The sequence below is a fragment of the Felis catus genome, chromosome D1, assembly GCF_018350175.1.
Source record: "Felis catus isolate Fca126 chromosome D1, F.catus_Fca126_mat1.0, whole genome shotgun sequence".
Lineage (NCBI taxonomy): Eukaryota > Metazoa > Chordata > Mammalia > Carnivora > Felidae > Felis > Felis catus.
Window position 1 is genome coordinate 20,170,872 of NC_058377.1, and position 15,463 is coordinate 20,186,334.

At 46.2% G+C, this 15,463-nt stretch overlaps 1 protein-coding gene across 1 annotated transcript in view; it reads right to left on the minus strand.

The window, feature by feature from the left end:
- The window catches only part of CLMP (CXADR like membrane protein), a 101,259-nt gene that overhangs the window by 2,982 nt on the left and 82,814 nt on the right, over positions 1–15,463 (minus strand). Inside the window, 5 exon segments of the mRNA XM_023239212.2 lie at positions 3–247; positions 824–965; positions 1,972–2,094; positions 2,558–2,725; positions 3,712–3,913. Of these exon segments, the coding sequence (XP_023094980.2) occupies positions 3–247; positions 824–965; positions 1,972–2,094; positions 2,558–2,725; positions 3,712–3,913 (880 nt within the window).

Genomic DNA, 15,463 nt, shown 5'->3' on the forward strand with positions numbered 1-15,463 from the left:
TGCTTTGGTCAGGGTAGCATGGTGGACTTTCTTTGGTTCAGAACCTCTTCCCGCTGGCCCCACCAGGCTGTATGCATGGGTGGCCAGCCCCGGCTGGGGTGCTGCTTCCGTCGACAGCGTCCGCTGGCTGCGTGAGGCACTATTTGCTGTGGAGCGAGTGGAGGAAGAACCAGAGCGTGAGCTTCGAGAGCCTGAGGAAGAGGAGCTAGGTTTCACCAGGCGGGCTTTCGGGGCTTCCGCATCTTCTCTGAGGAGGAAAAAAACCAGCAAAGGTAAACTTTAACACCGGCAAGACTATGACACACCTTCCACTACGGTTGCTTCCTTCTGAGGCTTCCCAGTAAATTCCTCAAGCCGTAAACTTCACATTGTACCACTGGAAGGCAGCCATTTAGGGGAAGAGGGACTTCCCCAGTCGCTGAGACTTAGCGGTTGACTTAGGCAAATGGATGTTTTGTTAGCCCTGAAGTCAACTCTTACTCTGGGAGAGTACACGCTTACCATTGAGATTGATCTGGGGTTTGTCTACGCAAACCCTTTCACGGCCCATCGGTTATGCCCATTCCTTATTGTAGGCCCTTCATAAGTGGACACGAATCAGAAGTAATGTAAAGTTGATCTTTTAATTACCAGTTGAGGATAGACAGTTTCACGACAAAGGTAAGGGAAACCAGACTTTCTGTCCCTAGGCTGGAACTCCTTGCCTACCAGAATAATCCTTTTAACAGATTCACAGTTAAGAGCAAATGGGACATTTATGTTCCCTGGTCACTACGGAGCTGGAAAGGAAGCCTAGGACAAGGGATTTTGGAGGGAGGGTTACCGAATTTCATTAGGTCTCTCTTCTTCCTCATATCTCTCTTTGTCTTTCCTTCGGATTAGCAGCCATACCAGGAGGAATGTCAGCAGGGCTCCAGCCACCATGCCTGTCACCGCTCCTGCAATCATGCCGATGCTTTGTACATCTATTTTCTCAGAAACAAAAGCAGAAGTACCAAACATAAGCTAGGGAACGCATGAACTTAAAAACATAAGCCCTGGGGGCACCTAGCTGGCTTACTCTTGATTTGAGGACTCTTGATCTTGGGGTCGTGAGTTTGAGCCCCATATAGGGGGTAGAGTTTACTTAAACAAACAAACAACAAACAAACCCATAAGTCCTGGACAGGATGGGTATTTCCAGATCTTTCTATCTTTTGGAGTTTCCCATTTACCCTTGATGTATGACTGTCCTTCTTGGTATTGAAAGGTGGCAGAATATGCCACCCCAAAATATGCCTCTTTACCATTAGGACTGTTTTAACCTAATTTTTTTTCTTAATGTTTATTTTTGAGAGAGAGAGAGGGAGAGAGAGAGAGTACAAGTGGGGGAGGGGCAGAGGCAGAGGGAGACACAGAATCCGAAGCAGGCTCCAGGCTCAGCACAGAGCCTGTCGCGGGGCTCAAACTCACCAACCACAAGACCATGACCTGAGCCAAAGTCGGACACTTAACCGACTGAGCCACCCAGGTGCCCCTAAGCTGATTTTTTTAAAGTAGGCTCCACACCCAGCGTGGTGCTTGAACTCACAACCCTGAGATCAAGAGTCAAGTCCTATGCTCTACTAACTGAGCCAGCCAGATGCCCCCTTAATCTGATTATTTTTGAGCAACAGCAGACACAGGAGAAGTTCTAAAAACAAAGTATAAGTTCCCCTTTTATAAGGGAAATCTACATTTATAAAGGAAATCTCCCTCTGGTCCCCTCCTGGACATAACACATTTCTTTAGGGAGCTGACAGATTCACACGTTTGTAAATACAGTTAGCCACACCAGTTGAATGGTCACTGCAACTACCGAATTTATTTTCACGGTCACCACGTCCTCCCGGAAAGAAAGATTTTGGCCTTGACCTTACTCTTACTTGCAATGAAAGGTGCTGTACGCCAAACCACGACGCGACCACAGGAATAAACCGTTTGGATACTTACGCTGTACAGTCACTCGCACCACACAGCTTTCCTTCCCGGCCTCGTTGCCTGCTGTGCACTGGTAGAGCCCAGAGGAGGACATGGTGAGATTCTGCAGCAGAACGCGTCCAGGGTTATTGTAGTCTACATAAGCAGAAGGAACGACTGTAATCCCCTGAGTGACAGGGCCTCTGTATTGTTTGCTTTAGTGCATCATTGACCTAAGATTCTCTAACACAATTTGGTGAGGAGGAGATGGTAGATTTCTTGGAAGACGGAAAAGGCAAACATTCTTTTAACGTGTGCGTCCGCCAAGAGTTACAAAAGACTGTGAACGTGTAAGGGACACCAAACACGATCGTTTAGATACAATGGCTACGCAGTATATTTCTTCCTCATTTCTTCTGCCACTTTTAGGTGCCATTTGAGGAGGGAAAGGATGGATTTTTCTCTTTTCCTGTCCCGGTTGACGGATGAAAAGTAGGAGCTCAGGGAGATTTGGCCGTGCACTCAAGGTCACATGGTGAGTTGCTGACAAACCGGATTTAGGATTCATGGCTAGAGTACCATTCTGTGGTCTCAGCAGACTGATGGGAAGGTGACTTACCAATCCTGGACCTGGGAGGGAGATGCTCATCCTCTCCCTCCTTCTCCCGAACCCGCTGCCAGTCATACACGATGGGCTTTGTGCCAGAGGCTGACTCACACTGCAGAGTCAGGTCACTTCCTTCCGTCAGCTCTCCTTCCAACTCACACTTGGGCTTTGATGGTCTCACTGGCAAAAAGAAAGAAGCTTCAAAGATGGCCACACACCAGACTCCATGGAAGAACTGTGTCCTGTTGAGTTGTTTCTCTAGCTGGCCATCATCTGGTCAACTTTTGGGTGGGGATTCAGTAGCCTTTTGCTACCTAACTATGCTTTACACCACCCCCAGAAATACACGCCCCCTCCATCCCCTGTGTGTGCGTGTGTGCGCACGCGCGCACGCACACACACACACACACACAGACACAAAACTCTGGCTGCTTCCAGTGGTGCTGTTGTAATTTGCAGAGGCTCCCTCAGAAACCTCCTCATCACTTCTCAAAGAGGACACTGTTCTTTAATTAGAAATTTTAGGGGTGTTTGGGTGGCTCAGTCAGTTGAGCGTCTGGCTTCAGCTCAGGTCATGATCTCACGATTTTTGACTTCGAGCTCCGCGTCGGGCTCTGTGCTGACAGCTCAGAGCCTGGAGCCTGTTTTGGATTCTGTGTCTCCCTCTCTCTCTGCTCCTCCCCTGCTCGTGGTCTGTCTGTCTGTCTCTCTCTCAAATAAACATTAAAATTTTTTTTTTTTAATAAAAAAATTTTAGGAAAGTTGAGTGTGATTTTACTAATACTGAAACAGGGGCAGAAGTCTGTTAATTCGGAAGCAATTAAATGGAACTCAGCAGCTCTCACTGTCAGAAACCAGAAAGGGAGTTGAATCGTACCTGTGAGATTTAAGTTAAATACAAGAACACCACTTAAACGTCAAAGGAGATTTAAATTTTGTAACGCACTACCATGGAAAATTGTGATTCTTCTTTCTCCTTTTATTACGTCTAAAATATAGAACATAAACTATAGAACATACACACTTCTTTCCGGAAACTGGACTAGCTGATCTCTGCATGCATAATGCAGGGATTTGAAAAGTTTCACACCCCCATGATGCATTTGGCTATTCCTCACAGAAACCTTATTACTAAGATACAGGCGTTTACCTTGGTGCTGTCTTACCTAAGACTTTTAAGGTGACGTGGCTCCACACATAGCGCCCTGAATTCTTCACCTTGCAGGTGTACCGGCCCTCATCACTGGGCTTCAGAGGCTCAATCTGTAGGGAAGCATCTCCTGCCAGGAAATTGGAAGCAAAGGCCACTCGGCCCTTCTGTTCCTCAGTCAAGTTACTGTAGACATGATGACTGGAGTAAGTGATCACCTGTGGGACAGACCAAGGCAGGGTCAAGCAATGTGGCCCTCAGCCTTCCTCTCTTGCTGATGTCAAGATGAGGGATGAGAACACTCCTAATGGAACAATGCAGCCAAGACTGGGGCTGATTCTAAGGGTCCAAAAGACCTCTGTTCTAAATGAAGTTAAAAGCACAGTATGTTTCTCTAGGCCTTTCTCCTCCTTCCCAAAATAGCAACACTTCATATTTGTGCATGTTTTAATTACAGAGTAGCAACTGTTTCACTAAATTCTCAGAACCATTTCATTTCATTTATTTTTTTTTTAAGGTTTCTTTCTTTCTTTCTGAGACAGAGGGAGGGAGACAGAGCAGGAGTGGGGGAGGGGCAGCGAGAGAGGGAGACCCAGAATCGGAAGCAGGCTCCAGGCTCTGAGCCGTCAGCACAGAGGCCGACGCGGGGCTCGAACTCATGAACTGTGAGATATGACCTGAGCCGAAGCTGGCTGCTCAAGCGACTGAGCCACCCAGGTGCCCCAGAACCATTTCATTCCATAGGTAAGGAATTTTAAACTTGAGTTACTTGTGTAATCATGACCACACAGCTAAGGCAAGGAAGGAAGCTGACGCACAATAAATGCATCAAGAGCTGGCTGTGAGGAGAACTGGCAGAATGGCATGGGAAGGAGACTTTCTAACTTTTGCATTTCCTACGAACTGTGTGTGAGCTGTTCAAAATACACAACACTCAGGGCAGCTGGATGGCTCAGTCAGTTAAGGTCTGACCTCGGCTCAGGTCATGATCTCGCGGTTCGTGGGTTTGAGCCCCGTGTTGGGCTCTGTGCTGACAGCTCAGAGCCTGGAGCCTGCTCCGGATTCTGCGTGTCTCTCTCTCTGCTCCTCTCACACACACACACACACACACACACACACACACACACACACTCTCTCTCGCTCTCTCTGCCCCTCCCTCACTTGTGCTGTGTCTCTCTCTCTCAAAAATAAACAAACATTAAAACATTTTTTAAAAAAATACACAACACTCCTTGTTCTGGGTGCTTTTACATCTAGCTTATTTCTCACATGATTTTTGCAAGTTAAGTAGCCCTCCTCCTGCCTTATCTGTGGTTTCACTTTCCATGGTGTCAGTTACCCAAGGTCTGGAAGCAGATGATTGTCCTTCTGACATGTTGTCAGAAGGTCAACAGTAGCCTAACACTGTATCACAACGCCTGTGTCGTTCTCCTTGTCTGTCTCATCACAGAGGCACTCTATCATCTCACATCATCACAAGAAGAAAGGTGACTATGGTACAATAAGATTTTGAGAGGGGGAGAGAAAAACTATGGTCATATAGCTTTAGGGTCATTTTATTATTAGTTATTTTATTAATGATTGTTAATTTCTTACTCTGCCTTACTTATCAATTAAATGTTATCACAGGTATGTATGTATAGGAAGAAACACAGTGCAGATAGAATTTGGCGTTATTCATGATTTCAGGCATCCAGTGGGGGTTTTGGAACACATCCCACGTGGGTAAGAAGGGGACAGTGTATTCATGATCTCCATTTCACAGACAAGTAGCAGAACTCGGATTTGAACATCACCGTCTAAGGCCATTCAGTTCGTTGTCCCGGTATACCAGTTATCTCTCAGCCACTTCCTGTGGCCATCTCCACTCATTTCACTGCTCATTAACTGCTTTTCTAGAAAGTTTGGAAATGAAGGAGGAAAAGCGACACTATCAAATCAATCTGTTTTGTTCTTAGAAAAGTTTAGAGTCCAGGGGTTCCTGGTTGGCTCCGTCGGTTAAGTGTACAACTCTTGATTTCGGCTCAGGTCATGATCTCACGGTTTGTGAGTTCGAGTCCCACATTGGGCTCTCTGCTGTCAGCATGGAGCCTGCTTGGGATCCTCTGTCCCCCCCCCCCCCCCCGCTCCTCTCTGTCCTACCCCTGGTCACTCTCTCTCTCAAAAATAAATAAACGTTAAAAAAAAAAATCAAAAGTTTAGAGGCCAGCCAAAGGGTTTGGAGGAGTTAAAGAGTAGGAGTCCATGCTTAAAATTCAAGTCTAATACTGAGGACTTCATTGTTTGGCTTTCCTTTGTGGGGGGTGTCACTGACAATTAGTAAAGGGAAGTCGGGTGGAAAAAAAATGACATCCCTTCCTTCCATAAAATACATGTGAGCCATCATGCCTTTGTTTTTCAAGGCAGGGAAACCAAAGTTTAGATCTCCCTAGCAAAAAAAAAAAAAAAGAGTTTTTGTGAAGTTTCATCTGCCTGCATCACAGCCCATAGTTCTCGAATCCTTCCTGGGTTCTGTTCCTCCTTTGTCTCACCCCTGTGAGTCACAAAAACCATACTGATCCAGTCCACCAAGACTTCAAGCTATATAACTTCAGCTTTGCCCTTCCTACCACTCATCAATCATATTCTTAAATTCATTTGATTTTAAATGCCAGCAAACATTTTTTTGGAATGACTGCTTCCCATCAGGTCCGGGGGAGGCTATTCAGATGACTAAAACCCTCTTCCTGTGTTCAAGTGATTTAAAATCTAATGGGATTAACAAGGAGAGAAGTATAAACATAGAAAAAGGATTAATTAACTTGAAATAGTATCAGAGAGAATGTCCCAGAAAAGTTGGAAGCATTCGAGTTAGGCTTTGAAAGATAAGTAGATGAAATAAGAGATAACAGAGGCAGGGCGAAGCGGGCTGCAGGGAGCATTCCAGATACACAGAAGGCACTAAAAACAGGCTTGCAGGCCTAGGGGAGTCTCCCAGGCATATTTCTGGCTGCAGCTGTTCAAATTGTTTCGCTCCGCTCAAGCCCTGAACCCCGTCCTCCATCACAGGATGCTCTACAATGCATCAAATGCTTTCCTGAAAAGATTTGAAGCCATCCAAGAAAACGTCCATCCGTTCTCTCTCCATTATGTCAAAACCCTTCAGTGGCATCCGTGTTACCTTCGCCATCTTTCTGAGAAACGAGTTTTCTCCTTTCTCTGCGTACTCTTTTTCATCAGCAAACATGTATTGCGTTCGCATGGCAGGGTACAGGGCCGGGTGCCGGACAACAAGCAGGAATAAGACACCAGAGCCTACCCTGAGGACCTCACACTCTTGTGGGCGACACATTGGGGAGAAGAAAGTAAGAGAAAAGTAAAGGTAGACCCTGCAGCCGATACTAAACTTAAGACATTTTCGGGGTGCCTGGGTGGTTCGGTTGGTTGAGTGTCCGACTCTTGATTTCAGCTCAGGTCATGATCCCAGGGTCATGGGATGGAGCCCTGTGTTGCGCTCCACGCTGAGCGTGGAATGTGCTTAGGATTCTCTCTCTCTCTCTCTCTCTCTCTCTCTCTCTCTCTCTCTCTCTCTCCTCTACACCTCCCCCCCCCACTCGCACGCGCTGTCTCTCTCTCTCTCTAAAATAAAAATAAAAAATAAATAGACTTAAGACATGTTTAGTATTCAATTCCACCCACTCGTTTCAACCAGCACTACTGTTGTGATCATTCTCATCTCTCTGTGCCAACACAGTTTGGGGCCCCAGTTTCATATTTCCAGCTGCGTGGCTGCGTCTGTATTTCTGCCCTCTGCAGCCTGTAACATTGTGAATTGGATGCCAAGTTAATACCAATGTAAAACTCACAGGGGCTCTTTTCCAGCTCAAAAGCCTTCAGTGGCTCCCGGCCACCTCTGAATGATGACCAGATTCAGTCTAGAGTCCTCACAGTGACCTCTGCTTTACCTTCCCAACCTCAGCTCCTATTGGCCACCTCCCCTACCTGCATACTATCAGGTAACATCATCTCCCTTCCGTTAATACGGGTTATGCTTTCTTTGTACTCCATGCCTTTGCCCACTGCATTTTCCCACACAGAAACTCCCTTTTCTCCATCTCTCCACATAAAGAATTCCCAATCATTCTCTTAAATCCAAAATCAACGTTAACTTCGCGTGACACATTCCCTGTTCATGACACTCAGATTAATGGTCTCTTCTCTTTGCTCTCACCCATAGCGTTTTTTTGTGTTTTGTCTTGTTTTGCGGCATTTTTATGTGAGGAGAAATCGTGAAAGACTTTGGTCTCATAGGTTGCTGGATCCCCTTCCTGTAAGGCTGGGTGTCGTCCAGGAGAGCGTTGAGGGCATTCGGGTTTTATGTGTCTGTTGCCCTGAACGGTCTTTGGCTAGGCTGTTTTGCAACTCGGCAGTCCTTTCGTGAATACACAGTCCCTGAAAACAGACTCTGTGCTTGGCACTGTGCTAGAGAGGATACCAATTCAGAGAAAATTGTTTTATGAACGTGTTGAGGACCAGGACGTGCCAAAATACGCCACTTTGCACGTGCCTAAGAATTCATTTCAAATGCTGAAGGCGTTTGGGTTCCTGAAGTTCCTTATCAGACCTAAAAGCAGAGCCTCTCAAAAGAATTTGTCCTCAATCCCCTCCTGAGAGCAACTCTAATCTCTTCGAGGAGACCAGAAATCTGGCACCACACCCCCCACCCGGACAGACAAGGTCACAGACTAGCAGATCTCCCATCTGTTCTTCTGAGGGCCCATTTCTTTTCCTCAGAAGTCATTTGCTTTTCCCTAACTGCCCTCCCTCCTCTTCCCTTTCCCCCACTAAGTTAGGCAGACAGCCGAATTCTAGCCACCACTTGAGGTTACTCATCTGTGGGTATTCACTGCATGCTACATAAATGGTACACAGAAGTTACAAACTTGTCAGTTTCCTGTTAATCTGTCCCTGAAAATATAAGGGTTGTACATCTGAAATATAAGGGTATGTGTCAATTGCATCTCAGTAAAAAAACTTTACACTTTTTAAAGAGAGACAACAAACCAACAAAAATCTTTCGTCAGTCCAATTTATAGTGCCCCAGCTGGAGATCCTAGGAAGAGAAAGGGGAAAAGATATTCTTTTCCCCTCTCCTGCAGTTTTAAAAGACAACTTAGAAAAGAAAAGGGTAAAGGGCACCTGGGTGGCTCAGTTGGTTAAGCGTCTGGCCTTTGGCTCAGGTCATGATCTCGCAGTTCGTGAGTTCGAACTCTGCGTCGGGCTGGAGCCCGCTTCCAGCTCTGTGTCTCCCTCTCTCTGCCCCCCCACCACCCCTGCTCACACTCTGTCTCTCTCTCTCCCCAAAATAAATATTAAAAACAAGGGGAAAATTATGACCCTCATATACATAGAAATAGGCCCATGTCGAAGATTTTATTGCACTCACTAATAAATGATGGAACCAGAAAGATTTTGCAACAGGTTCAAATGAGAATTGGACTAAGATTCATAGTGTCCTTCGGACAAATTTAATTTGCATTTCTACAAACAGGAACCACAGCTATGCGATGGGTAGGAAACAGGGAAATCGCTATGGGCATTCCATGAGTTAATTTCTACTTCTGCAGAAATTAATACGTGAGGAAAATTAGACCCTAATTCATCTCCGGAAAATATGGAGTCTAAGCATGAAGATGATGTCTGGGAGGGACCTTGTATGTGGGAGGTGGAAGCAAGTGTTCCTATTGGGCTAGGTGGGGAGCCTCGAAGGGTTAGATTCCTTGAAGACCACTCCCCTCTGCCGTGCCCCTACTCCCCGACAGCCTCCTCTGTCAGCAGGTGGCTTCACGGTTCAACTCTGCAAATTGAATAAGGTGGTCAAAGTAGACCTTATTGGAAGGAGACAGGACAGTCAATACTTGAGATGTGGAACTAACCTTGGAGCTTTCTAGGAGAAAGAGAGTTCTAAGTGGAGGAAAAAGCCAGTGCAGAGACCCTAAGGCAGAAGAGTGCCTTGACATACTTGAGGACCAGCAGAGAGGTCAGGTAATTGGAGTAAGCCAGGGGAATTGTCAACGACGAAGTCAGGCAGTGGGACCAGATCCTGCGGGGGCGGGGCTCTGGTCCATTGTAAAGATGATGGCTTTCATTTTGTGGAAGTGGGGGGCTATTATAGGATCTTGAGCAGAATAGCATCATGATATGATTTATTTTGAGAATAGGCTGTAGGAGGCCAAGAGTGGAAATGGGAAAACCAGTCAAGAGGCTATTCTAGTAAAGATCCAGGCAATAGATGCACAGCCTCTACGGTGGTAACAGTGGAAGAGACAAGAAGTGATCAGATTCAAAGTGTACTTTGAAGATGAAACCAACTGGATCTCCCAATAAACCAACCCCCTTCTTTAAGCATTTTTTTAATGTTTATTTTAATTTTGAGACAGAGAGAGAGACAGAGCATGAGCGGGGGAGGGGCAGAGAGAGAGACACACACAGAATCCGAAGCAGGCTCCAGGCTCCGAGCTGTCAGCACGGAGCCCGACTCGGGGCAAGATCTTGACCTGAGCCGAAGTTAGATGCTTAACCGACTTAGCCACCCAGGCGTCCCGTGACCACCTTATTTAAATGTATATTTGTGGTATGAGAAAAAGAGAGGAGTCCGGGACCACGCTCAGGTGTTTGGCATGAGCCTCTGAAAAGAGAGAACAGCTACTAACCAAGAGAAGAAAGCCAGGGAGAGGAGGTTTGGGGTCAGAGTGTGCACAGTGAGGGGGAATCGGGAGTTTGGTTTCAGATACTTGTTAGACTCCCAGAGGAGGCACAGAGTAAGTAAGCAGTTGCATAAAAATGAGTCAGATATTCGGGGGGGGGGGGTAGTCCTGGAGATATACATTTGGGAATTTAAGCTTGTGGATAGTATTTAAGGCCGTGAGACTGGATAAGATCCTGGAGGGCACGAATCTACAGATTAAGAAAAGAAGGCATAAGGAGGCTATCCAAATGGTGGATATCTAAACACAAAGGTTAAAACTCATTAAAATACCACGGGGTGGGGGTGGGGGTGGGGGGCACCTGGGTGGCTCAGTTGGTTAAGCGTCCGACTCTTGATTTTGGCTCCGGTCCTGATCTTGAGGTTTGTGGGATGGAACCCCATTGTCGGGCTCTGTGCTGACAGCGCGGAGCCCGCTTGGGATTCCTTCTGTCTTCCTCTCTGCCCCTCCCTCATTCACGCTTTCTCTCTCTCAAAAATAAACATTTAAAAATAAATAAATAAACAAACTTAAAACACCAACCTCAGAGTAAAATTGATAATGCCATCTCGGATCTCTTCCGCTGACTATTCAAGTCCAGCCTTTGCTCACCATTTCCAGCCTCACCCCTGGATGAGACCGCCTCTGCCTCCAACCCTCTCTGTCCTAGAGACTCAGTGAGTTGAATCCTGAAACCACCTGCTGAGGCAGGAGGCAGTAGGCAGTAGGGGAGTAGGGGTAGGGGGAGCAGCCTCGAAGGGGTTCATTGCACTCATTATCATACAAATAGAAGACCTCTCCCTACCCCAGCCTGAACACCTGCCCACAGCCTCCCACAGACACCACAGGGAGGTCACTCCTGAACTTCATCTTCACGCAGGGGAATATTCTGGAAAGTACAGGAAATGCATGACTTCAATCAAATGTGCAGTGTTTACTTCCGGACAAAAGTTTTACCTTGAAGTTCTGCATTCTTTTCAACAGGGAGCTGTAAATTACGGGGGCGGCGACAGAGGGAGAGAAAGGGATTTAGCTTCAGGAATTTGGGCTTTAGATCCTAGCTCTGAAATCTGTCTTGGGCAAGGGGCTTCACCTTTTAAAGTCTAAAAGGTATGAAGCCCCGCACGGTCCATGAGTTCGAGCCCTGTGTCGGGTTCTGTGCTGACCACTCAGAGCCTGGCGCCTGCTTCAGATTCTGTGTCTCCCTCTCTCTCTGCCCCTCCCCATGCCACCCTCTGTTTCTCTCTCTCTGAATAAACCTTAAAAATGAATGAATGAATGAATGAATGAATGAATAAATAAATAAATAAAAAGAAGGTTTGAAGCCCAAGTTTTCTGGAGAAGAATTAAGGTCTAATTTTCTTCATGTATTAAAAGAAAATTACAAAAACAATTCTTAGCTCCACAAGCTTATAGTACTAATTTTAAGCTTAAGATATCTGTGAAAGGACCTCGTTCCTTTGCTCACTGACCATTCAGTGACTACACTGTGACAAATTCAGCACTCGGCCCCGGAGTTAGGAAAATATGTATCAGGCCTAGAAACGAAAATCCATCAACACGACGCAATACGTTCGGCCAGGGGGTTGTGTTTTTATTTAACAAACACGTATGTGGTATTTATTTTGTGCTAGGCACTGTCCTAAATACTTTACAAGTATTAACTCCTCTCATTAAAGAGAAAACCTTGGCAGTGAAACGTTCACGAGATTAAGGAGATTAAGGAAGTGAGTCTCTGAGACAAACTGCTTAGACTTAAGGCCCTTCTTTTGTTTCATAAATAGAGAAGGCCTTCAACGAGTGGGTACATATATCCCAATCTAAAATGGGGCGCCTGTGGGGCGCCTGGGTGGCACAGTCGGTTAAGCGTCCAACTTCAGCCAGGTCACGATCTCGCGGTCTGTGAGTTCGAGCCCCGCGTCGGGCTCTGGGCTGATGGCTCGGAGCCTGGAGCCTGTTTCCGATTCTGTGTCTCCCTCTCTCTCTGCCCCTCGCCCGTTCATGCTCTGTCTCTCTCTGTCCCAAAAATAAATAAACGTTGAAAAAAAAAATTAAAAAAAAAAAAAAAAAAGAAATGCCAAATCGCTGAGACAACAGCAAGAGGAGGAAATAAGTTAGTGATAGGAAAAAACCTGGAAGGCTGAGATCTTATCTCCTAAGACTGAAAGTTGGGGGCTGATGTTTGGAGTAAGATGGGAATGCCTAACAGGTGCTCAATTAATGTCACTTTCTTTCTGACTTCTTCCTATTACCTGGTAGGTGCATAATCACTACGAGGAAGTTAGTTTGTACTTCCTAGGAAGAATGAAGAGATTCTAAACCTAGAAACCGGTAAAGCGCTGGGTAATTTTTTTTCTTTTCTTTTCTTTTTATTTATTTTTGGGAGGGAGGGAGAGGAGAGAGAGAGAGAGAGAGAGAGAGAGAGAGAGAGAGAGAGAGAGCGTGCAGGAGCTCAAGCACGAGCAGGGGAGGAGCAGGGAGAGACAGAATCCCAGGTGCTGTCAGCGTGGAGCCCGAAGCGGTCTCCAACTCGTGAGATCATGAGCCGAAATTGAGAGTCAGATGCTTAACCAACTGAGCCAGCCAGGCACCCCAAGAGCTGGGTAATTTTTATGCATTTGGGGGTTTTGTGGGCTTTGGGAAGTTGGTGAACCTTTACACATAGCAGGTACATACAACCGAAGCGTAAGTTTCATGAAATAGCTTTTCCAGTCGGTGGTAAAAAAAAAAAAAAAGTCTGCTCACTTAGAATCCACTACAGGGCCTTGATTTTGAAAACCTTAGCCCCAGGGCTGCACCAGGGCACAGTGATTGGGAGTGAGCTGGCTGGAAAGTCCACCGGTTTACATTCCAATGGGAGCCCCGCCACTTAGAGCTGTGTGATGGGGGCCAGTTAATCAACCTTTCCAAACCTTTAGTTCCTCAATTGTAAAACAGGAATAAGCTACTTCATCGGGTTTTTGTGGCAATGAGAGAATAAGCGCTCACAATTACTTTCATTAGTCTGATTCCGGGTTTTCGAAAGCCCCTAAGGTTTCCAAAACTGTCCAGCCCAGTACCCAAACAACATTAGTCATTCCCTACATTTGTATATTAAAGCTTCCCTAGCTGAAAGCCTCCATTTGTTTTCCATCACCTGTGTGCCCTATGGACCAAAGCTTAGCCCTCTGAATGTGGCACCTAAGGCCAGTACAGCCTGGACTCCACCTCATCTTTGGTCCCTGTCCTCACCTCTCTGAAGAGCCTCGTCCCCAAATTCGATGTCCCTTGATTCTGGAACAACACCCTCAGATGTGTCTTTGTCTCAGATCATGCAGTCTTCTTCTTTTGAAATGCTTCTCTTTTATTTTTGCCTACACAACACCTACAGGCCTCAAGATCAAGCTCAAGGGCCAGCTTCTCTGTATTCTAGCCTTTCCTGGCTCCCTGTGTAGAATCACTGACTTCCTCCAGCAAGCCTCAGCCCTTTGGGCAAATCTCCACCATAGCACTTAATACATTCAGGTAGGGCTGACTCCTGAGAACTTTTCTCTCCTTTCCCCCAAATCCTGCCCCCCATTATTATTATTACTTTAGAAGATTTTATTTTTAAGTAATCTCTACACCCAACATGGGACTTGAACTCACAACCCCAAGATCAAGAGTCACATGCTCTACCGACTAAGCCAGCCAGGAGCGCCTCCCCCCCCCCCCGCCCCGTCCTATTAATTAATGGAAAGAAAAAAGGGGGGGGGGGGAGACAACCAAGGTAAGTAGTTAACATCTTTGGAAAGCGGACATTATACAACTCCATAATAATCTGACTATAATTAAATAACCATGACCTAATATAAGCATTTTACACTCATTTATGACACAGGTTGGGGATCAGTTACAGCCTTGCAGTTTGTCTCCATTTTTTCAGACATACATTTAATCTTAGATACTTGTGTCTCTTTGTTTTGTTGTGTGATTTCTTTTTTTTAGTTTAAAATAGTTTTATAAGGATATGTTATAACATACGACTGTTCACGCCACCAAATTTTGATCATAGAGCTTATTTTGTTTGGCAGCAGCGGGCAGGTTTTTCTAAATAGTCATCATTTTTCTCTGGTCTGCACAGACGTCTTCTCATTAGCTGCCTTCTGCTTTTGTTGCATTATCTCAGAGTCCCTCGGCTTTCCCTGAGAGATAGTCAAGCTATCCTCTTTTTTTTTTTAATTTTTTTTTCAGCGTTTTTATTTATTTTTGGGACAGAGAGAGACAGAGCACGAACGGGGGAGGGGCAGAGAGAGAGGGAGACACAGAATCGGAAACAGGCTCCAGGCTCCGAGCCATCAGCCCAGAGCCTGACGCGGGGCTCGAACTCACGGACCGCGAGATCGTGACCTGGCTGAAGTCGGACGCTTAACCGACTGTGCCACCCAGGCGCCCCCAAGCTATCCTCTTTTTGATGAGGGAGCCTAAGGCCAGCTGACACCCCGCAACCCCCTTCCCCCGCCCCAGGTGGGACCTGTGTGACATTCCTCAGGCACTCCAGGCAGCCCAAGAACAAAGGAAAGAGAAAAACCAATGGTTGACTGATAGAGATCGCAGTTAGCCAGGATAGGAGTCTCCCATCACTTTACAAAAGTCTTAGTAAATTACAAGAAAAAAGCAATCTTATCAATAGCCTAATCTCCAGAAACCCATAGACTCAGTTTCCCGGAGCCCCAACATCACCCTCCCCTTCATAGTGCCGCGGGGAACAAAGGCAAGAAAAAAATGGTAAATAAAATTAAGTTTCTTTAGAATCTGCAGCCCACTGACAAATACTTGAGACAGGCAGAGTAAAACATTCCTCCAGGAACTCTCAGTCTTAATGTTAATGCCTTACTGGAGGGAAGATAACTTTAGTTCAACAATAACAAGGCCTCCGCAGTCCTCTTTAGCATATGAAAGTCGTTTTGGGAACCTCCCTTTGGCCTTTACCTCCCCCGACTCCACGGGTCCTGTCCCCGTGCTTTAATAAAACCACCTTCTCGCCCCAAAGACCTCTCAGGAATTCTTTCCTGGCCATCGGCA